At 38.9% G+C, this 24,559-nt stretch overlaps 2 protein-coding genes across 2 annotated transcripts in view; one reads left to right on the top strand and one right to left on the bottom strand.

Annotated features, from left to right (window-relative positions):
- Positions 1 to 1,562: 1,562 nt before the first annotated feature.
- LOC131797947 (netrin receptor UNC5B) lies at positions 1,563 to 18,534 on the top strand. Its single transcript, XM_066163727.1, has 12 exons — positions 1,563 to 1,879; positions 4,855 to 5,151; positions 5,690 to 5,983; positions 6,690 to 6,860; positions 7,520 to 7,783; positions 13,146 to 13,244; positions 13,602 to 13,760; positions 14,264 to 14,884; positions 15,123 to 15,403; positions 15,782 to 15,925; positions 16,250 to 16,429; positions 17,059 to 18,534. The coding sequence occupies exons 1-12, from the start codon at positions 1,762 to 1,764 to the stop codon at positions 17,632 to 17,634; spliced, it is 3,204 nt and encodes a 1,067-aa protein (XP_066019824.1). The 5' UTR covers positions 1,563 to 1,761; the 3' UTR covers positions 17,635 to 18,534.
- A 4,459-nt stretch (positions 18,535 to 22,993) lies between these two features.
- LOC131797985 (uncharacterized) overlaps positions 22,994 to 24,559 on the bottom strand; it is a 14,503-nt gene continuing 12,937 nt past the window's right edge. The window contains exon 3 of the mRNA XM_066164651.1: positions 22,994 to 24,258. Within this exon, the coding sequence (XP_066020748.1) occupies positions 23,967 to 24,258 (292 nt within the window). The 3' untranslated portion in view covers positions 22,994 to 23,966. The remainder of the gene's footprint in view (positions 24,259 to 24,559) is intronic.

Here is a 24,559-nt window from a genome sequence, read left to right as displayed (position 1 = left end):
TAAATACCCTAAACCGTGCAGAAAGTCAAAACATTTGGCATCATTACCCTTACATTAAATGTGTTACCTTCAATTTGGTTTAATAAAAAAGACATAGAGCCATAGCACTCCTTCGTATAAAAAAACAACCCCTTATTGGAGATTACCCCTTCAACCGATACGATTTTCTTTCCTTGCAAATAATTATTGTTAAGAATGTCCCACCACTGAACTTTAGTCTCTCTGTGTCAATGGAGTTTGGTTAGAACGTTTCAGTAAATGAAACCGCATCAAACCACTCCGAACTGTTAGGATATTGGAGATTAACACTGGAAGGTTCGGAGCGTAAGTGAGTTATTATGAGTGGTTTGATGGCACATAATAGAAATGCAACATCAACTCAGTCTTAATGATGCACTAGGGTGCAAAATTGTTTTGAAACTGTCAGTAACTTATTAATATGTTTTTACAACCCTTCTACCCTCCCCCTTTATCTCCCTCCCCACCTCCCTCAAGCTTTACGCAGGCTGGGTTCGAACATTCAGTTTATGTGCATTTACGATGAACCCGAATAGTGGCTTGTCATAGAGAGGCACGTATGAATCTTTTGTTTGTTCATTTACTGATAGTATCAGGTATTTAGTGGTAAGCATAAGTTATTGATAGAAGCCCTTTTGTTGACTATTTGTTTATGCACAAAGGGACGCTTCCTTTGATTTTTTTTTCTAACATTATCAAATGGTCAAATTATGCTCATTGTGGTTTGTCTCCGGTACGTCTATGCAATGACAAATGGAAAATAAATATATCAATCTCACCACACTTTGTCAAAGAAATTTTTGTGTGATTGCTTCCTTTCCATCAGCTATTTTGTTTTATATATTCAGTCCAGTTTTCTTGCACGGTAAGTTATAAGTGTATTTTTTACGTTTTGGTGTGTGTTGTCGCGCACATGACATGAAATTAATTAAATCTAGCGCTGCAAAAGTGGTGGAAGAAATATTCTGGCCTTAACACTGACTGAGTGTGAAAAAAAAGGCCCAGTTAATGAGCTCCGGGATACTTTAGATGCTAGAACACCTACAAACTTTAACGGCTTTACCTTATTCCACCACCGAAATTATTCCCCCGGTTAATCTCCCAATTGAATTTCTGCAAATTTTTGAGTAAATGTTTGTGAATCGGTTAGACTCGATTGGCCAAACCCAGCAAAAAGATCTCTCGTATGGTTTTAATACAAGTAATACAGGATGATTACATAGTTGTCTCGTTTTCAAATCTCTGATACTTTTTAGAAAGCAATGTAGGAAGCAATTTTCTTATCTAGATATGTAGATTCTTTTTTTCTAATACTCCTCTTTCAACTGTTTATACTCTCAGCTATTACATCAAAACATAGAAATTAGAAATATCTCGTTTAATTGACTATTGCGATAGACAAATGTTATTTTTAAACATATGTCGCTCAAAAATAGCGTAACCTTTCAAATGTGATAAGCACTTCCGAGAGGTCTTTCCGGAGTGACGTCACACTTAGCTCGTGAGTCAGTCCTGCGCGGCCCTTGAACTCAGCAAGTGTGACGTTATCTCTAAATTTACAGTTTTTGTTATACCATGCAGAGAAGCTGCCTTTGATGGGAAATTTTTTCTTCGTAGTGTGACATTGGCACTTCAATATTTCCTGACGAAAAGCTCTTCCGACATCAGAATTATCGATGAAAAGTTGTTTTGCAGTTTAAGACTCATCTACAGAGTGGAACAAGCGGATCTACGAATAGTAACATGGAGAGCCGCGTTGTTCTAGCGTGCATGATATGTTTTGTCCTGTCTCAGTCCGCGTGTGGGTCAGACATAGGGCTCGGAAGGGAAAGATCACCAGGACTGCTAGAAGACGTCCCTAGTAAGTAGTGTAACTTTCACATAGGAAAATTTTTAAAGTTTGACATGCACAGTGATTTGAATTTTGGGGCTTGACTGAAAATCTTTTTTGTAAACAAGTCTGCGTCGTTTGCATATGTCAGCACGTACGACCTTATCAGTCTGGAAGGCCTTACCTAGTACAATTTGCTTTTGTTCAATTAGTCAAATACCGCTAATAAAGTCCTTTGACCTAGCAAATAAAAACCCTCTCAGTTTTCATCTACATCTGACTAACAACGTTTAGTTTCAATCAACAGATAAGTTATGATTTCGCAATATTCTTGATTGTTTACGCGTCGGACAATGTAGTTGATCGAATCATGCATTTTCATCTGTGTGTTTCCCAAAGCTGCAAAATCGTGTTTGTCATCGATCTTTTCGTCTGCCTGTTTACACAGAAGTTAACTCACCTTTCGTGTGCGACATCGGAAGACTAGGAAGTTATTTTTGACTTGAAGAATTGCAAAATTGAGTCTTGTTTTGATTTGTGCTGAATCTTAATTCTCTTTTATTTATTCTAATTTGGTGGTAATGATTTGCCCTAATGTGGCTGGGTCGTTATAAATTCCTTTGCTAACTAGCCTTCGTGGATTATCCGTATAACCACTTCGTTCTCAAAGTGAGCCTTTTTGGACAATGACAGTTCATCGACTCTCTTCGACAAAAGTTTATAATGAAAACTAGCAACCGTTAAGTACTTTAGACATATCGCATTTCCTTTACGGCCTGTACACTACACTAAAACATAAACTTATATCTCAGGGATGGGATATTAGAGAGGAACGGTTCCAAATGGCATAGTTTGCCATGCTTGGCGTTAATCACTCCAATTAAAATTTAAGATTGTGTAAGAACCGGAAATGAATTTATCGCGTGCGAGATAATCTGTCTCCAAGACTTTCGTTGTGGTTTCCTTTTATATTTATCACCTCACGTGCTCATGTGATCTGAAGCGATTATTAAAACGTGCTTTGGTTTTTGTAAACAAATGTTTTGGCCTTAGAAGTATTTTACAATTACTTTTGAACAAAACACTGAATTAAATGTCTGTGATTGATGTGACACATTTTGTGTTGATGCTGTTGAATTCAAATTAAGAAACATGGAGTAACAGACTCGGAAACTGTAAACAATAACAACTGTAATTAAGATTTAAGAGGGAAAAAAGGAGCCCCAGTAGAGCTCTGCCTGTTGGAGCTGCCAACGGAAATGAATACTGGCACTAAAACGCTTTATTTTATGAATTTCTCAGTTTTCAAGATGCTGGTTATTCATGTGTGGGGGTAATTTGCCAACTCCCTTTAAAATCCACTGGTGCAGGTAATTTGCCATGTGGGTAACTGAAAGGTGCAATTAAAGGAAAAAGGCTTATAGTTCAGAGCAAAAAGTTAGAGCTAACCAAGTTGGAGTCAGTGAGATTCTGTTGCACAACAAGGAACCATCAAGATTTGGTTACTTAATTCATCAACTGTTTGATGTTGCTGAATCTGAATTAACTACTTGGAGAATTAAAGAAAGTTTAATTTGTGTGTGTGTATTTGACAAGGAGCACCTTAATGTTACATCATATGTGATAAATTGATCACATGTTAAATTTTCACCAAAAAATTGTGCATATTATTTTTATGTAATGTTTAATGTACTGTTGAAAACTTTAACAATGAATGAGTGGCCAGTAATCAGATCCTTGTATTTGTGTAAAGATTTCTGGGATCACCACAGGGCAAACATTGCAAGTTGTTAGAAGGAAATATATGGCAAAAGGTTGTTTGGAGCCAATTATCAATGCTGGTTGGTTCTTATTGATCACAACACAGAGGCAATATAGGTGTTTCATCACCTAATGTATCTCAATAATATTAAATTGTCAAGCATACCATTTCAATCTATTGCTGCCTTGCGGTAGCTGTTGTATCATTTTTTTTTTGTATTATCAAGCAAAAGAAAAAGCTCCAGAAGTGGACTTAAAACACGTAAATAAAGCTGAAAGGGCTTCATTGAGTTATTTCTTGGCGATTTATCACTGATCATTCTAAAGTAGAAGATCATTATACAATGTCAATTTCAGTATAACCCTTGCACATGGAGAAAAGGTAATCGCTAGATTTTATTAAATATTTTATGGTTGTTCAAACAAAACCTTGGGATACCCTATATTAATATTACCCACATCCATTTCTGATAAGATAGATGCAAAAAAGTGATGATCTCAAACCAAAATGGTTTCTTTTTTTTTGGACATCAAAACAGTGTTTTGCCTCACATTTCTCTCTAGCAAGTTGTATATTGACTGTCCTAGAAATAATTGTGCAAACACAAGGATCCAATTACTGGCAACTCATTCATTGGTTACCACCAGCCCAATTTGAGCACAAGTAGGACAGTGTGCATATTATGCTCATAACTTGGATGGTACACGTCATGTGTGTCCACTATTGTCACTCATTTTGCAGAATTCACTGTTGGTCTTATGAAAATAAACAGCGGAAAATTAGTTTGTCTCTCTAATGCTGCTATAGTTTTGATTAGTTGGTAACAAGACTTCACATAATCCAATTCTGTCTGTAATCATACTCATGATTCACAAATTAGACTCCCTCTTCATGGTCATTGGATTTTGTTAATCATCTGTATGATTACAGACCAAATTGGACTCCACTCAGTCCCAATCAGAGATTATTTAACCAATTATGAAGTTCATATTATGAAGTTCATGTTGCGACCTGGTAGCTAACCTTTATTTTTCTTGCTTGTCTACTTCTGATTCCATGAAACATTATTACTCATACTTAGAAGCTTTGGTATTCACTTAAGTTAGCCATGTTTTATTAGCATATAGAAGATATTTGAGTATGTAACGTTTTTACTGAAACAGAAAGCTGATCAAAGAACCAAATAATACACATGCATATTTGTTTTCATTATTTATGTTCCCCCTCCCCTTTTTCTTTACAGGTACAAATGTGGTGAAACCTGAGTTTATCACAGAACCAGAAGACAGATTTGTCCTGCCAAAGTCACTATGGGCCAATTTGTTGTGTGAGGCCAGATTTGTGTCAAACTTAAATTTTCATTGTACTGGTGGATTACCTCAGAGAGAAGTTCATTACAATCAAACTGGGAATCCAGTGAAGTTGCTGATCGTGGAAATAACCTTAAAAAACAATGCTACTGATGCTGTCTGCACTTGTGTGGCCACTGGTTATAAGGGCCAAGTTATAAAAAGTCGACCTGCAGCCATAAAGAAAGCTTGTAAGTGGATCTATGTTATCAGCAATGTCCTGTTTTGTGTTTTTCTTTTATTTTGTAAGAATTAAAGGTCCTATAGTGTCATGTACATGTAGAACATATGAAAAAAATTTGACAGTTTGGTGCATTACAAGTGAGGTTTGCCTGATGTCTGATGTATAATTCTTGTTGGTTTTATAAAGCTCAGGACAAAATTGTCCTTTTAATTTTTTTGTTTTTGCTTTTGTTTTGTTTTGTTTTTTGCTGGTTTGCAGTTCATTTTTAAAATTTTTTCTGGCATAAGTTGCTTGTCTTGAAAACTGAGTGCAAATTAGAGAAAAAGTACTGATCTTTCTTTGCCCAATAAAAAAATTAAATGCTTAAAAGCCTAGCATAATTATATTATTAGTGCAGCCATGTGCACGGTAAAGGTAATGAGTCTTGTTGACTAATAACTTTAACTGGCCTCCGTGGTGTGATGGGGTCAGCTGATAGGGAAAACAGCTTGCTAAAAGAGATTGAAAAGTAATTGTTTTTCAAAGTTCTTCAATTCTCTTGACAGATCTGGACAAAAATGTAGTGATTTCACCATCTGCTAACACAAGAGTACCAAAAAACACTCTGGTCACTTTGAAATGCAAGCCTCCAGCAGGAGTTCCAAGACCAACGGTCTCCTGGTGGAAAGATGGTCGTCTCTTGGATTCAAGCAGCAGAGGAGTTCTGTTTGGAACTGATCCTAACTTCCTTGAGGTCATCATAAGGAAAGCAAAAATCTTACATGGAGGGTATTACACCTGTGAGGTGTCAAACCTTGCTGGAAGCCAAAAGAGCTCTGCTATCAAGTTAACTGTTTACGGTATGACCTTTAAGCATTTATTGTGTTCATGATCACTGTTTTTTTGTTTATTAACTGAATTTACCTGTGATGGCAATAGTTTTGTAGAACATGTGTCTCTCATGATTAACAATTTGCTTGTTTTTTAAGGTCTGTTTCCTCTGTTACAAGTTAAAAAAATAACTGCGCACAATCAAACAAATACAATGTGACTAAATGTTTTGTTAAGCAATCACAAACAATGGAAATCAATCAAAACAAAATTTGATCAAATGTTTTTCTAAGTGATTGAGCAGCAAAAGAAGTCAAAGCTAGGCTTAACAGTTTTTTACAGTATTACCCATCTTCTGCATTGTTTTTATCTGAAACCTAATTTGTCTGAGCCAATCAGCTTGACAAATATTTAGATGTATATTCTACTAGATACTCATAACTTAGCCACTGTACCTGACTTATTATTTACTTGAAAAGACTCCACAAACCTATGAACCAATTTTACCTGGGGGTAGTATATTTATATTGATCAGAGAAATTCCAAAAACATATTGAACCTCATACTGAGAGACAGGGCAAAATGGTATTTGTAACTTATATGCACCATATGCTTGTTCTATATATTTACCTATTCATAATAGTTGTCTAGGAAACTGATTATGATGATGGCTTATGTACAGTTATGTAGCATGTGAATTGAATTATTTGGCTGACATATTATACTTATTTACAGTTGATGGTGGTTGGTCTGAGTGGCAGGAGTTTTCACCTTGTGATGCACCCAAATGTGGAACTGGGAGGAAGATGTTAAAACGGTTGTGTTCAAATCCTCCACCTCAAAATGGGGGACACCTCTGTGAAGGTTCCAATATCAAATATGAGCCATGTCAAGACTTCTCTCCAGGTACATTGTGTTGTGGTCATTTTGGTATAGCTATGAAGTAGAAATGTGTACTTTAATCTTGTAGTGTCTCCTTCCATGGGACAAACTGTCAGTTAAACCAAACAAATTTCTGAAATTTCAAATGCTTGCCATCCATGCAGGAACCAAGGGCAGTTCCTAGTCAATTCACACCACAGGAGCTGTGATAAGCTCCTGGAATGTAGGTCACTCAGCTTGAGAGCATATCTTAACTTTTAGTTGTATTTGACTTGTGTGCAATGTAAGTGTCACACCTATGTAGCCTTTTTTGTCATAACCTTTGGCATGCATGGTCTTTTAAAAATGAAATAATTTCAGTTTGTGTAGTTGTGAAAGTGAATGAGAAGTTCATGGGCTGAGAGAATGGAGTTTGGAGGAGGCTGGAAACTACAGCACTGTACTACTAAAACATATTTTGTCCTTTGCCTTTAATTCAGGAATGGGTAACATTTTGTCATGTTACCATCAGAGACAAGCAATGTAACTGACATCTGAAATAAAAGTGAACCCCACGTGCTGATTTCCGGATACAAAATCACACCAAAATCAGGGAGATGTTTAAAACTGAATAGACACTGTTCTATTTAACATTTAGAACGATGGGACAACAACAAACTCAGGTTTTATTTTCTCTTTTATAGATATAAGTATAACTTGTCCTGATCCCTTCAACATATTTGTCAACCAATCAGATGAGAGATTATTGAATGTCTCCTGGAATAAGCCTGTTATTCACAGTGCAGGGAATGGTACAAAGTTCTCAGTAAAAGTTATTCCTCATTGGGCCCAGCCACCTGTTTTGTTTGAAGCAAAAAGTTCGGTGTATGTCATCACGTATTTAACAAAGGATAAGTGTGGGTACACAGCCAGTTGTTCCTTCAACATCACAGTGTATAATACTTCTGGTAAGTCTTACACTTTTAGTTTTAGATATCATAAGTGATATTCTCTGATATCAGAGAGACTTAAGACACAAGACAGTAGCACTTAGCAAGCTGAGTGTTAAGGTTTATGATGTATACATGTTAACACAGTGCTGATGCAGAGTCGGTGGATGCTTCCATTTGGTCCCTACATGTACATCCATTAATATTCTATATTGTGTCAAGACTGAGGGATATTCAATAAGTGATACTGCATACAGAAATTTCAACTAAGTAGTGAACCAAAGCATGTTGTTCGTGGATCTTAGAAAATGAGGGAGACTATCTGTGAGCCTTGTTTGGTCAAAATGCTATCATTTAATCTACCAATAGCCACTTGATAGAGGCAATGGATGGCATTTTAAATTGGTGTCGTGGCCCATCCAGAATGTTGGTAGAGCACGCAGAAAATTTTAAACATCATTCATCTTTGAAAAGTTTGCAAATCACAGGCCTCAAGGTTGTGGTTTGCAAACTTTTCTTGTGTTCTCCTAACACTGTGCTACAGTTATTGGCCTGGTAAACCAAAACTGAGGTTTATTGCTTAAGAATTAACAGCCATTAGCTAGAGAATAATTCAAATATAACGTTGATTGTAATTGTTCGAAACATTTCTGATAGTCAATATCTTCTTGTAAAAGCTGTCAAGCATTCACTTATCCACAAGGTTGATAAAGCTTATACTTGACCATGTTTCACTTATATTCTTTACATTGGACATAGACATTGCATGTATGTACTTGGTGCTTAAACCAAGGAAAGCCAACAGAACCTGCTTAACATGCTTATTACAAGAAAATAAAAATTGATTGAGGACGCGTGCGTTGTCTCCCCTCTATATTACAATGACGACAATTTGGAAAAGCACTTTGGCTGCAATACAACATTCATGTTTTAGGGTGGATTTAAATTCCACCCACAAGAAAAAAAATATTAGGATGCCTGCCACTAGATTCCTGGAATATTTGTATGTCTCGGTCGTTTCTGTGTACATGGGATGGTTTTGGCAAAATAAAGATGTTTTAGTAGGATAACTGTTGCCAACAAATGTCCCGCCCATTCCCTTCAGTTCATTTACTTAGAATCGGAACTAGCTCATGTTCAACCTCGCGGAGTGTACTTGTCATTTTTACTGCTCGTCAAAATTCTAGACCAAAGGGCAAATATGTTATGGGGATAATTAAAATGAAAGTTACCCCATCTGTACAATCTTTATTTACTGATTTGATTCTCAACGTACTTGATACCATTCTCAGGCATGTAAAGTAGAGGTGCTGTGGTAATTACCGGAAGTTCTGTTGTATTCATACGTGGAAACTCAATAAGCTAAGGGTTTTTCTAACTAATTGTAATAAATGAGTTAGTTTGTACTGTGGGCCACAAGGGCATACATTTTGTTGAAATCAGCGAATGTACTACGCCAATGGTTCATTACGGTATCACTGAAATGAACATATAATTCTTTTAACCTGAGGAGCAATAATTTTCTTTCTTGTGATTAAGTCAATTTTTATATTTCTTGCAACGCATTTGAGTGGAACACGAATTTTCCTTCTTGAAATTTTGTGGTGAGATATTTCCGTTTAGATTGTTTATAAGTCAATATGTATCTGGATATGACTAACATTGACCAACAACATTGTTCCATTGCTGGAAGTGAGTGTCACAATGGCGATCGGTTGGCTCTCTCGGTGTAGCGCGTCTCTTGTCCTAGTATTGTTATTTGCAACATCTCTAAACATCTCATCTGTACCCGAAAGGCTTTTTGATGATGGAAACTTGTTTCTGGCCCTTAATTTAAACTCTGCCAGCTTTCCTGGACGAAACTCTGGTCTACCAAGACGCTCAACACGTATTGCCTCGTCGCCATCTTGGAAACTTCAAGCTTCGATTTACTTGGCTAACGTCAGTATTTCTGCCTCGTACTTACTGCTCTTAGCCGGGGATGTGAGCTCCAACCCCGGTCCGGTGAAAGATCCGTGTGCTATTTGTTCTAAAGGATGTCGCTCAAACCAAAGAGCTATTCAGTGTGACGGTTGCGACAAATGGCACCATGCTAAATGCTTGAACATGGGCGTTGATGAATATTATTCTCTCGCAACTAATGAATCTTCTACCTGGATGTGTTTTACTTGTCTGTTTCCTGGCATAGACTGTTTAGATGACTCTTATTGCAATACTACTACTCAGCAACGGTCAGACAATAACGATTTTCATTCTGACGTTCGCATGTTACGGGGTTTCAAGATTGCTCATTTAAACGTTAATCGTTTGGTAAACAAACTCGATCATGTAAAGGAACTCGTTCACAAACACTCCTTCGACATCTTGACTCTTTCTGAAACCTGGCTAGCTCCAAATATTTTGGACAATGAGATCACGATACCAGGGTACTCGCTTGTGCGTAAGGATAGACAGTGCTTGACCAAAAGTTGTGGTGGAGGAGTTTTAATTTTCGTCCGGGATGGAATCCCCTTTGTCGTTATGTCTGATCTCATAAAGCATAACTTTGAATGTCTGTGGGTGGAAATCAAGAGACCTAAATGCAAACGAATGATACTGTGTTGTTCTTACAGACCTAATGATGGGAACATCGATAGTTTTATTTCAAATCTAGCTGATTCGCTAAATTACGTCGACACTGAAAACTCCGATATTGTTTTGGTGGGTGACTTTAATATTGATTATTCCACCAAGAATCAGTTACGCCGTAAACTTGATGAATTTGCATTACAACACAGTCTTTCTCAGATTATTTGTAAACCTACTCGGGTCACTGAGAATTCTAGCACCACGATAGACTTGATGTTCGTTAACAACACTCACAGGGTCGTGCAGTCCGATGTTCTGCAGTCAAGCATCAGCGATCATAGCATTGTGTTCTGTACTATCAAGGGAGGTGTAAAGAAACTTCCACCAAAGTTGCTCGAGTATCGTTGTTTTAAAAGCTACAACAAAGAAGCATTCTTGCGTGATCTCAGCAACTTACCTTGGAGCATAATCGAAAGTGCTAATGATGTTGATGATGCCCTGTTCCTCTGGGAAGGTCTTTTCAATAGCATTGCAAACGACCACGCTCCGATAAAATCAAAGCGTGTGAAGGGGACAAAGACACCGTGGGTTACGAACAAACTCCTCGAAATTCGGAGTGATCGAGATTACCACTGGAAACAGGCTCAGAAGTGTAAGAACTCGCAGTATCACTGGCAAATGTACCGAAAATTGAGGAACTGTGCGAATAGCGAGGAAAAGAAGCTGAAATCGAAATATTATTGTCGGCTGATAGAAGATGCTAAAGGTGACAGCTCCAAGATGTGGAAAGCAATTAAAGAGACACTTCCCTCAAACCACAATGAAATTAATGCAGTTTTTGGTCATGGAAAATTGCAGACTGACCCCAAAGGCATTGCAGAAACTCTAAACAATCACTTTTCAAGCATCGGCAAGAGCCTAGCAAAGGCCTTTCGTGGTTTAAAACCGACTCAGTACGATGCAGTTCCCACCTTATCGTTCTCTCTCAAGTATGTGACGTCAGCCTTTGTTGAAAAGCAGCTGCGCCTAATGAAAACCAATAAAGCGGTAGGACTAGATAACATTAGTGCACGCTTACTCCGTGATGCAGCAAATGTACTTGCTTCACCTATGCGGGATATCATAAACCTCTCTTTTGAGAAGGGTCAATTCCCATCATCTTGGAAATGTGCGAAAGTGACTGCTCTTTTCAAAGAAGGTGATAAGTCCGATAAAGATAACTATCGTCCCATTTCTGTCCTGCCCACGGTCAGTAAAGTAATTGAGAGAGCTGTTCATTCTCAACTTTACGGCTACCTTGACTCCAACAACCTGCTTGCTGTGAACCAGTTTGGCTTTAGACGTGCAAGATCTACCGCTTTAGCTCTAACGCAGTTTACCGATGAAGTGCTAAGTAATATGGATAAAGGTTTAGTAAATGGTGTAGTTTTTATTGATCTGAAGAAGGCCTTCGACACCGTTGACCATGTCATTTTACTCGGGAAGCTCAAATCTCTAGGATTACGCAGCAAGAATCTGGAGTGGTTCCATTCCTACCTATCCTCTCGTTACCAGAAGACTGTGATTGGTCAAGCCTCTTCTCCTGCGCGGAAGGTTTCCGTTGGTGTTCCTCAGGGATCTATTCTCGGTCCATTACTATTTGCCATTTACATCAACGATCTACCCAAGGTCCTTCGGAACACTACGGTCACCTTATTCGCTGATGACACTGCTATCTACTGCTCTTCTCAATCAGCCCGTGACCTACAGACCATGTTGAATCAGGATCTAGACAGGCTAGCTCAGTGGCTCTACGAGCATAAACTTACACTAAATATCTCGAAGTCTAAATTCATGCTCATTGGCGGTCCAAGGAAACTTAACACCTTAGAAGAATTCACATTAATAATCAAGGAGAAGGAGTTAGACAGAGTCAATTCGTTCAAGTATCTGGGCGTAATTATCAATGAGAATGTCTTGGACTGATCATGTGGATTACATTAAGACCAAAGTGTCTCAGAGGCTTGGCGTTTTACAGAGAATAAAACATCTTCTGCCAAGAAATACAAGGGAACTCTTTGTAAAAGCCATGGTGCTGCCAATCCTTGATTATGCAGATGTGACTTGGGGGGATAAATCCAACACCACTCTGATGAACAAGATCCAATTACTCCAGAATAAAGCAGCTAAATTAATTTTAGATATGCCAAAGCATTCATCAGCAACAGAAGCTCTTGATCTACTTGGTTGGGATACATTGGAAAAAAGGCGAAGATCACATCGTCTATTTTTGGTTTTTAAGTCCTTGAATGGACTAATTGATTGGAATTTTAATTTTAATCATTTTAAAGATATACATGATTATAACACTCGTTTTAATAACAACATTTGTAAACCACAATCAAAGCGTACATGGGGTCAGCATCGGTTTGTTTGTCATGCAGTAGATGACTGGAACGCTCTCCCAGACGGCATTAGGAACATTTCCGATTTTTCAGTTTTTAGACGTCTTGTTAAAAAAATGTAGTCTCTTCTATTGATTATACCCTTTTATCCTATTCTTGATAACCATATTTATATTTTCTGTTATCCTTACGTTAGATTTATGCAGGGCCTCACTGAAAACCACACTTTGTGACGTGGGCTCCCTGTCAAAAGATCTTATTATTTATATTTATTTTAAGTTTTAGCTATCTGTTACTAATTTGCTCATCTTAGTATAGTTGTACCTTAATTTTTGAGATCAAATCTGGCTTAAAGTCCAAGGCGTATGCCTATCGAAGAGTCCTCATTGAGCTCTAAAATGACTTTTGTTATGTCTATTTTCCTCCAGCCTCTGCGTGTGCAACTTTAAACTGCAAAAGAAATACTTTGCCTTCAAAATCACCACCGCTCATTGATTCAACGGATAAAGTGACGAAAACTCTATTTGGTAAGATTATTTGGAACTTTCCAACAATAGCCCACAGTAATATGATACATAGTATGATAACTATGATAATAGCAATAGTATAGTATACATAATAATGATAGACCTGTTTAACCCTTTAAAAATGAGCGAAACTTTATTTCTGTAATTCTTTGTTTTGAGGGTACAAAATTTTATCGGTTTCGTCGAATTGTTACTTAAATTAAAGACATAAGGTTTCCGTGAATCGTCGAATCTGCAGGGTTTTGCCACTTTCACGAATTACACAATTGTTACACTGCTCTGAGCCAACCTGAACACAACACCAAGTAGGAGAAAGCTTATTTCTCATATACTGTTTTCCCTGTTTTTTTTTTTTAGTTTCCAACAGTCTGTTCATAGCTGTCGTTTCTGTATCGCTGCTAGTGCTGTTCATAATCTCAGTTGCCTTTGTATACCGGTACAGAGGGCTACGTAAGCAACTTGGTCTTTTAGTCGTTAGGCAACATGAAGATACAATCTACACTGATGATGAATTAGGTACGTATGTCGCTAACAATGTCCAAACCTCATTGTTTTCACATTCATGCACGTAATTGTTGCATTTGAAGCGAAAAATTCATAAAAGAGTCTCTGTTCACTCATAAAGTGATGCTCTTTGGTTGTTTTAAGCAATGCAGAGTCTAATTGAACGTCGTTGTATACTAATATTACATTAAAGAGAGACGCCTTCATCAGTGCGAGGGTTTATCTTAGGGTATTGACCAGCCCAAACTCGATTCCTGTTGTCCATTCTCGTCCTTAATCTGAGGGTCAATCTTATTGTTCTCCGGTTTCCTTTGCCTCACATAAACCAGCAAGTCAAATTCAAATTGAACCTTGTTACACGTAAACTTGCAAACGACTCCTTAAACTCAGCGTCATGTGGATGAGGAAATTACAATTTACATTTTACAACCAAATAAATTTGCGTACGATGCTTTTCTAGTTCATTCCATTTATCTTTAAGTAGTGACATTTTTTCTTCTTGGACTACTACACAGGTTCAAAGGATATCACAGATGGAAAAGGGACTGTTGTATCTCGGTGTGCATCCTATGCAGAGATTCCGCCACTTAATAGAAAGTTGACTGCTGCATCTCCAACGGGCTCGGAAGCTTTTGACTTCCAAGGAGCAAGCGAATATCGAGCAGCATCAGCATTGTTCAAGGGGCCAGGGAAGACAGTGCAGGTTGAACCTCACGTCAGCGGTGAAGAAAGGGAAGATACTTCTCGAAACTTCAAGAGGACATATTCGTGTGTTAGTAACAAATCAACAGCGTCCGAAATCTCACGAATGATGTGGAACATCTCCAACATTCCGGAAAACGCTGATCCAAAAATGGTCGCTTGTGGACTTGTGGATCACAACGGAGGGAAATTCACAATAGGGAATACTGGTGTGAGCCTAACCATACCAACAGGAGCCATCCCAGAGGGTCACACTGAAGGAATTTACATCGCTATTGTAAACAGAGAAAAAGAACACCCGCAAATCACTGGCAAACAGTCACTGCTGAGTCCAGTGGTTAAATGTGGTCCCACTGGTCTCAAATTTCAGCGACCAGTGATACTAAGTATACCACACTGCGCGCTTCTTGATAGAGGAGCATGGAAACTCAAAGGTAAAAATGGAATCAAATTGAGTAGGTCCCTCCCTTGTAAATACCGTTTAATTATCTAAGGCTGGGTATGCAGTTTTCTGACCTTGGGTTTTACGGCTTCTCTTTTCAACGAGGTCATGAAAACATTTTCAACCAGTCCTTAGGTAGCTTTTATTTATTTTGTTACGTTCATTTAGTACTTGCAATATTGAGATAATTGATTTTTCTTCTTTAACGACTTCTTTTCTCTACCCGACAGTGCAGTATAATGAAAGTGAACCCAGCACAATTGCAGATTGGAAGCAGCTGATTGATGTCAGCACTCAGGATGGAACTGAGGACTCCCATGTTTTAGTTGGACCCAATACGGTCCATTTGATGGTGGATCATTTTACCCTCTTTGCTGTGATTGGAAAGTCAACAGCCAATCAGAAAGCAGAGCGAGATTTGCAGGTTTTAGCTTACGTTACACCTCCAGAAGCCAACTCCGACTGTGTTGTGAGAGTTTATTGCGTTGAAGGCACTCCAGCAGCAATTGAGGTTTGTGAAGTGACTCGCGAAGTAAGCTTGCTTTAGTTAGAATAGATGAACCCATTTCTTTCGAATTCGTAACAAGGGTACAGCGTGGGTATCAGTAATCAAGGATTCGTTACCACACAGCTATATATGAGAAAACGATTATTAAAATGATTATTTCCCTACCATAGAAGCAATTGGATGAATTGATATATAATTTAGATTTTGATATAGTACGAATACGGTAGATTTTTGTCCATTTTCCTGTAAAACTGGCCTTAAATCAGATTTTTTCCAAAGGTGGCGAAATATTTCTGCAAAGTAAAGTGGCAGAATCATCTTTATTAGTGTTACACATTTTCTTTGCTTGTTCTTACCTATTATACCTGTTTCTTATTCCAGGATGTACACAATCATGAAATAAAGAAGTATCGAGGTGAAACGATTGAATCTCCTCAACAACTTCGCTTCAAGGACGGCGGGGGAGATCTTCTAGTCGAACTTACGGATTGTCAAACGGGCTGGCAGCCCAGACTGAAAACAAAGGTAGACTCATCTTATCGTGGTATGATATACGTTTTGCAGGTCTATTACGTGAAGGCCAATGTTTGCGCCTTAAATGAGAGTGAGTGCAATGTCTTTTACGTTGAAAGTAGTTCCTATTTTCGTAGAAATGGAACCTCCGACCCCATCTTGAAAGTGGCGGGTTTTTTTTTATTTTACGAGATGGCTTATTTATCACATGTATGTTATAAACCATGGATTGCATTCTCTAGCAAAACTGAAAATGCAAATGAATGGTATTTTACGACGAGAGAGTGATTACCGGCGTCAATTTAGCTTTTACTTTTTTTTTTTTTTTTAACTCAGAAAATTCGTTTCCGAGACATTTGGGAAGGCATCCACCGCTTACCGAGTGCTACGTTTGTGTTCTCCTTGCGTGACACAACTGTGTCTGGATTTAGTGCTCAATTTGACGTGAGACAGGATTGTGAAAATGGTGACGAAAGAGAAGTCAATGTTGTGACAACGGTCAAACGAGGACATGAGGTGAGTTTGTTGAAATCACATTTACAACTGATCGTCTTAGAAAGGAAACCCCCTAGTGCTGGAACAATTTGTCTTTATATTAGATCGTTTCAGATCGTGTGACGGTTCACGGACGTAGGAAACCCTTGCAAACAGAGGAGGTATTCTTTGATGATAATGGTGGAAATGGCGTCAAACGTGATTTTGAAATGTCTATATTGCTTTTTGTTTCGTCTTTTTGGACGTTTTGGCTCTTACTCCTAGATTTTCTTAGAAATCTTTATGTAACATCTGTTTGACGGCAACTTGGTCCAACAGGCTTCCCTTCAGAAATTATGCGTACATACAATGACCTGATTTGATCACACATCCAGTGAAAGACTGACGTTGCTTGCCCTCAGTTTTCTTCTAACATTGAAGGGAATCGAGATGTCTTGCGCCGTTCAGCCGCTATAACATATGGATAGGTCGCCTGTGGCTGGCTGGCACAGGCATCCTAACCACTGGCTAGTTTTCTGACTGACTAGCCCGCAGGCTCACAGAAATTCTAAAAGATAAAGAAAACCTATAAGAGTATTGGTAATTACTAATCGGTAGATCTACATTGGTCAGTTACACTGCGGTGAAGTTGCCTTTCTTTATACTTTTAGGAAAGTACGGGACCAAGGAACGATCAAAGGCAATCAAACACCAGCCTCGCTGCAAGGTGCGAAGATTCGGCAAACTTTCCTACAGGGGCAAGTTTTGTATGCCTGATGGATCATTCCACGGCATTGTTGAATGCAGGATCAATCGGTAATCCTTGGCATTATCGACTGTCAGAAGTCGCTGGAGCATGTGGGGGTATCCCTTCCTCGTCTCCCACGTCTGCAAGGCAGATGTCGTCTGGATACTTTTCTGTTGGTTTTGAGTCACTGCAAACTGTGGGTTTGCTGAGTCGCGAATTGCGGAGTAAACTTGCTCTCATACTTGACCCCCCACTAGAGTCCGACTGGAAAGTTTTGGCAGATAAGTTTGGCCTCACTCATGAACACATTAAGTGGATTGATAGTAGGAAAAATCATTCTCCTACAGAAATCCTCTTTAACTATTTGGAGACGATTGATTTACCACAATATCGATTTTCTCTGCCAAAATTATCAGAAATACTGCAGCAGATTGGTCGGGACGATGCCTTTGAGATTGTTACCGCTGAAATGTCAAAGAAGAAAGAAACAGAAGTTTGATTCCCAGCTTTAGTAGAGATGCCACGGGAAGCAACATTTGACACTAACAGATCTTCAGGAGAAAAGCCTTTTAAGGCGTTTAAAGGTCTTTACGTTACAACCTTTTCTCGAAGTTGAAATTCTTGGCAAAGGATCTTAACAGTGCAGAAGGCTAATGTCCTCTAATATGAGCTGAATTTATGTTCATTCCTCTAAAGAATGATCATTTTCGCTTTTTTAGCACTGAACATTGGAAATAAGTTCCCGTTGCTCCGTATATTAACTAGATACATAATGGGAGATGTTAAGTAGTCATTTGATGGCTTAAATGTCATTTTATTGTTTGCAAAACAATTTCTCAGACCAGAAATCGTTCTTACGCTTTTTTCTCCGATTTATCGGGCTTTTTGAAACGAGTGTTTGACCTTCCGGACAAGAGCGTATGAAAAGGCTTGCTAGCATGACTTATGTTTTCATTTTCGGGTACAGTGACATGATTAACCACCTCTCCAGTCATCATCAGTGCTTGGCGAGGTAAATATGAGAAAAGACAGGTACTTTGGAATCTAGGTTTGTCACTAACGTACCAAATGCTGTAGTTTTAGCTTTCGCCAGGGGGCCTAGTTTTGATGATTTTCATAGCTTTGGTAACGCTACATTTACCTTATGCCAAAGAGATCGATGTATTATTTTAGTACTATCTATATTTTTTATTTTGTTGTTTTTGGACATTCTTTTATTTTTTTAATTTAAAATATTTATAATCTGATCTCTGTGAAAAAAATAGGAAATAAACTTAGAAATATAAACCATGTGCCCTTACGTAATCTTCGAGAATTTATTGAACACGCCAACTCGTTCGTCGCTTGAGGTACATTTACGTTCAGTAGTGTAAATATTGAGATAAGTAATTTCAAGGGAGTCTAGGCTATGACTGTTTTAAGGGAAGGGACGATAACAACGAAGAATTTTGAAACGAGTGTTATCTTTAGTTTATTTCAACGTAGACTTATAGGAGACGACAGCGGCTAGGATTTCAATTTTCCAAACCTATTCAGGCGCTGACTTGTTCCTGTTTGCGCACTAGACCCCTCTTTGCACCAATTTCATCTTTACAGTAGGAAATAGTTGTACTGATTTGGATGGTGTATGGCCACAACAGGTCAGGGAAAGTTGGGGAAAAAAGGGATTTCCACACAAAACCACGAGCAGGCTTTCAAACATGTGACCCTCCACGAGGTTTCAGGAAATAAGGTGAACGCACGCACACGGCACGTTTTAATACGCTCGCACGCTGATGGCATGACACGCTTGCCATGCAGATATGCACATAAAAGCAGTTGATTTTCGAAAGCTTGTTGTAGCCATTGTTCATATTTGGCCAACACGATAGAGCATTGTTTCTATAACACGCTTGATTTTTTTTTAACACGCTGAGCTCCTTTGTTTCTTAACATGCTAGCTTATCTTATGCAACCCAGCTTACTTCGCTACTAAATTATTTTCCAGCTCCATGTCTCCTCCACGATCGCTGTTCGTCACTCAATGCAAAGCGGCATTTTTAAAATAAATAACCGCTAGTTAGCCGGCGCAAAGTGAAGCTTTCCGAGCGAAACCGGCGTGTTATAAAACTGGCACGGTCACCGTGTTATATCGTGCAAAGTTACGAGTAAGATCTCAACATGTTCCTTTGTTTCTACCGTGCGAAGCAAGACAATGGCTGCCAAGTTAATGAGGCAGGTAATTTGCACGCAGCTAACGTGTTAAAAGCTCGTTCTTTTGTTTTAGCGTGCTAGTGTACCGCGTGCGTGCGTTCACCCTATTCCCTGAAATCCCGGAGGGTTACATATTATTCTGCAAGGAGCTTCTGCATCTGGTTTTTCAAGTTTCATTGCACTTGCTTTCCTCTCTGGTCACGCATTGCTGACTGGCAGTGTCAATGAAACCTCAGCAACCCAAAGCAGCATTCCAAACATCAGCGGGTAATTCACTTTACTCTTCATAAGCTGGTAGAGGTACCATGCAAGGATGTTGCTTGTCTTACTATTCCTCACTTCTTCTGGTATTGCTGCCTTGATGTTCTCACTGATCTCGTACTTCATTTGGTTCCATTACGATTGTAATCTGCCAATTGCTCCTTCGTCCGCACGGAAGAAGTGGGAAGCCAACACTTTCATCTCGTCTTTTCCATGCACTTTAAAACCGGATTGATCGGTTCCAGGCGCTTAAACTGGATCAAATATGGTAAAAGCGAACAAGACATCATGAAATTACAAAAATGCAAATGCTCTTCAACGTCCTTTATCATGCTGCTGATTTTCATCTCCTGAATGCTTACAAGTGCCTTACCATCCTTTCTGGACTTCTTCGCTTCTATACCAAAAAATCCATCCTACGCAGTGTTTTCTGGTTTGATTGTTTCAAGCTGCGCTTTTGTGTGTGCAACTGTTGGAAGTATTAATAAATAGTCCTTAGGCATATTTAATGTCTTCTAGCAACATTTGCCTCACAGCTTTTCCCAAGCAAGAATCGATCCTCTCTGCCTTAAGTTCAGAAAACATAAAAAAAATGGTATCTCCATCATTTTGAGTTAGGGGTAGAAGCTTAGGATTAGGGACAGAGCTTTTCTTTGCCACATTCTCCTCAAATTCTTTCTGAAGAGAGGACACCCTCTAAAGTCCATGACTTTCAATGCTTCGAGCGTAAATTCCGGACTGCCTGGGGTTATCAAGGGCAGCTAGATTGCATCTCAGTTCACTTCAGTTCAGGCAGGCGTCTGTCGTTACCGACAATGCCGAATGAGGTCATCTATTTCGCCCATCGAAGATGACAGCTCTTGAGTTTCTTCAGGTTCATCAGTTCATCTATCTTTGTTCCTCTGTGAATACTGACTCGCCACTGATCACGGTGCTTTGAGGTCTCTGTCCAGCACACTAGATTCATATCACGAGTCCACGTTTAAGAACGTCTTTGAATCGGAGCTTAGGTCGCCCTACAGATCTGGTCCCTTCTCTGAAGACGCTGTGCAGTATAGTGTGTGGAATGTGATGTTTTGGCATCCTGTTGACATGTCCTGCTCAGCGGAGTGTTATCAGCTTCAGTTTTGAAGAGAGTGACCAGAGTTTGCGATTCGGAACAGTTCTTCATTTGTCATCTTATCCTCCCATGTGATTCCAAGGAGAGATCTGAGGCATCTGAGGTATCTGTATGTGGTCCAGCGTTCAGCACCAAATGGTAAGATACTCGAATTGCAGGCTTCATACCTTACTTTGGTCTTAGTGGTGAGATGCGTATTCTTCCATACGCGATCAGTTGTAGAAGCTTTCCCAAGTCTTATAGATATCTCGTCCTCCCGAGACACGTTTGAGTGCATCGTTGATCCCAGATAGGAAAACTTGTTTGACATTACCTAATGGTGTGTTGTCAACTTTAAAAGTGTGTGGCTGTGCAGATTGCGACATAACGACGGTTTTCTTCAGGCCGATGGTAAGACCAAAAACTTTGCATGACTAGGAGAAACAGTCCAGAAATTCTTGAAGCTGCTCCGTAGATGAGGCACAAAGAACAGCATCATCAGCAAAGAGAGGCCCCCTGATGACCACTTCTCGAACTTTTGTCTTTACCTTGATGTGGGGCAGACGGAGGAAATTACCATCAACACCAATTAGCACTGACACACCAACTAATTTGTCTGGTTGTTGGTAAGCTTGTCTGAAGACGTGAAAAGTACAGGCCAAAGAGAGTGTGAGCCAGTATACGTCACTGCTTTACCCCTTTCTTGAGTAGTGCGTCTTGTCTACTGGCGAGACAGAGCAAGTCTACAGAACTGGTAATTAAAGGCAAGAGTCATCACTTTATCGGAAAACAGAATTCTCTTCCTTACACGTATGATAACTCCAACCGTACGATAGATACAACTCCAACAGTTTTAAATGCGTTTTTTAATACTTAATACAACTAAGTGACGACAACTAGCAACAAATTGCGAAGAATTTGAGACAATAATTCACAAGAACTTGATTGAAAAACTGATTTACAACATTCAGTTCTTGTGTGTACACCACTTTCTGTCCTACCTTTGGCACGACCTACAGGCTTCTGTTTCCGCCCCCCCCCCCCCCTTAAAGCTGAACTGCTGGATACGAAGCCCAATAAGGGTCAAGCGTGAAAATAAACTTAAAAGAATCATCACAGTCGTGATCAGTGAACTGGTTACTTTTAGTAAATGATAAATTGTGCAGCAACTCAGCATTTGCCACCTTGTAAGCGATGTTTAATAGGTAAGTCATTATCAGTTATAGGTAAGTCAGAATCAGGTTTGATTGTCACGCTCAAATAGTAATATAGTCGCTCGACATTATTATCAAACAGTGTGATGTTATACTGTTATAATAACTAAATCTTTGCTGTGTCGTGCAACCGTAAGAAAGAAAAATATATTTCAAGAAAGCACTGCATAAACACTCCGGTTTAAAAATGCTTTGATCAAAGAAATCATGGGAAGTGGAAATATTTATTTGATTGACAACAAGAACGATGTGAAGGCACAGCCATTTTCAGAGGCAATCTGAACAGACCTGACCGTCCAAATACATAATTACAACAAAACTTTTAGGAAGGAAATCTTACGTTTATGGTCAGATATAAGCTGCGAAGGAATGTGAATTCCACCAACCACTTGCTGTCTTTGTTCTGTGGCATAGCTATACATATGAGTTGATAGAAATACCATTTTTGAAAGTCAAATTCAGTATGCTGCAGTTTTATTTGAAGACACATCGCGTCTCATTCTTAACTAAACTGAAAGACAGTTTAAAGCAATTTTTCTTACTTTAGATGGGCTGTAATCTTTTCTCAAATCGCACATAGAATTGTGTAGACAGCCAGAGTATTAACAATTTTTAAATCTTATTTGAGAGATTCTTAAAACTCAAAAGGGCCGAAGAAAGCTGTTTTATATTAAGCAGCTGTATCCTACTTAGAGTCAGAGAAAATGAATCGCTGATTGCAAACTTGAAAGTAACGAAATGATCGATCGGAAGGCAGTTTTCCTTTCCCCGTTCAAATGAACTACAGTAACCAAACTGATCGTTTTTAAGTTTAAAACTTTATGTAGACTACTGGCTACAAAATCACTTTTCTTAAAAAAGTGGGAATAAGGAGCACTCTCTTGTGTACCATTTGGAAATCTTAAGAGAAAGCCGGATCTATCTCTTCTGGTTCTTCAGAGTTGCCGAACATTGTTGGTAGGAATTTATTCACCGGATGACAATTAATCATGAATATGAGGAAAATTATTTTCCACGAGAACTGTATTAAGCTTGAAACCTCATTTCAGTAAATTGTCTTCTCGTCTCTGCCTTCTTATTTTCTTGCAGTTCTTTCGCGTCACAATTGGGAAACCTTCTCGCCATTATTTCAAAAATACAAACAATATCATTTCGCACACCACAGAAACTGTAATTTTCATGTAAGTATTTCAAATTTGGCTGGTCTTGGCCAATCACATTTCAGTACAAATAAACTTATTTGCCTCCAAACAAAAAAGTTTATGTCTCCTACCTAATTTTCTAATGCATATTGTTAATTTTTAACTAAGATACTGATTCAACGAGGAAAGGCAGGGAGCTCTGAAGGGTCAAACTAAAGGGAGACTGGGTCATAGCATCCGAAATTGATTGAGCAACAAAGACTATTTAGTGCAAGAGGCACGAGTTTGACGGAAAGTTACTCCAACCATCAGTATAAGACGTGGTATGTTTCTCGAGTTCGTTCTATTTGTCTTTAGAACTGACACATACTAAATGAGACCCTCCTCCCTCCTTCCTCAATATTAATTTGTGTTGAGAGCCTTCAATGCCTTCTCTCAGCGTTCCATCACCTTTGCCAGAGCTTAACAAATTAAAACTCCCTAATAACTGATTACGCAAGATATAAGATTAAGACAGCAACTCGGCCATCTTGTGAGGCCAAAATTTATCCCGGCACAAACTTGTCTGGTTTCTATTTATTGAAGCGCTCTTGCAAACAAAGCTAAACTGTTCACCTAGAAATCGACCAAGACATCGAGATAGGCAATTTTATACTTCTTTACAACATGGGAAAGAGACATAAACTATGTTACACAAGACTGTCTAACTTGTAAAACATCTAGTTGATGAAATCTTGGCTGTCGTCAGTTTAACTCGACCGTTGAGGCTCAAGTTTTAGCCACATGTTTTAAACGCTTGTCGTAAATTTACCTGCTTACTCTCGATATTCTTGCACCGAAAAATAAAAAGGACATTGAAATGTGCTTGGAAATGTGACATATTCACTCATCGGTTTGTTTTACAGCAAACCTTAAAGTTATTTTAATCTTCATCAACAACGGTGGGTTGCTCATAATCTAATAAGATCTCATGACCGTCGTGGTTAGTAAAAACGAGCTCTCCTCTGGAAGTCACTTGCAGAATGCCGGCTCCCATCAACGCTGTAATCATGTTATCGAGGATGACGTCTGTGAATTCGTGGTGGCTCTCCTCAAATACCAACATGTTTAAGACGAAGACTGCAAGAACTACACCAATAACGGCACCTACGATAGGATTGAGAATCCAGAATGCGCTGGTCACAACAACCCAACTACCTATGGCAAATCCCAGCCTGCAAAGGAAAAAGGACATTCTGATCAACTTTGTCGTCTAAGAATTGTAACCTGTTTTTCTTTTGCAGTTTTCCATTTCATACCAATAGTTCTCAGAACAGTTAGTTTTTGTCTCTGTACGTTCAAACTTTGAAATGTGACAGATCATAATCTCTTGCATAGGAAACGTGCCGGAAAAATCAGCTCCAAAGAAGAGGAAATCACTGGGAAAAGAAAGGCCCGAGAAAAAAGGCGCAGATCTAGCAAATGGCAACGTAGAGCACAAAAAACCAAATGTTAATTAAGGGAAAAGAGGTCATG

Source organism: Pocillopora verrucosa, chromosome 3 (genome assembly GCF_036669915.1).
Source record: "Pocillopora verrucosa isolate sample1 chromosome 3, ASM3666991v2, whole genome shotgun sequence".
Classification (NCBI taxonomy): Eukaryota; Metazoa; Cnidaria; class Anthozoa; order Scleractinia; family Pocilloporidae; genus Pocillopora; species Pocillopora verrucosa.
This window is presented reverse-complemented; position numbering and strand designations above follow the sequence as displayed.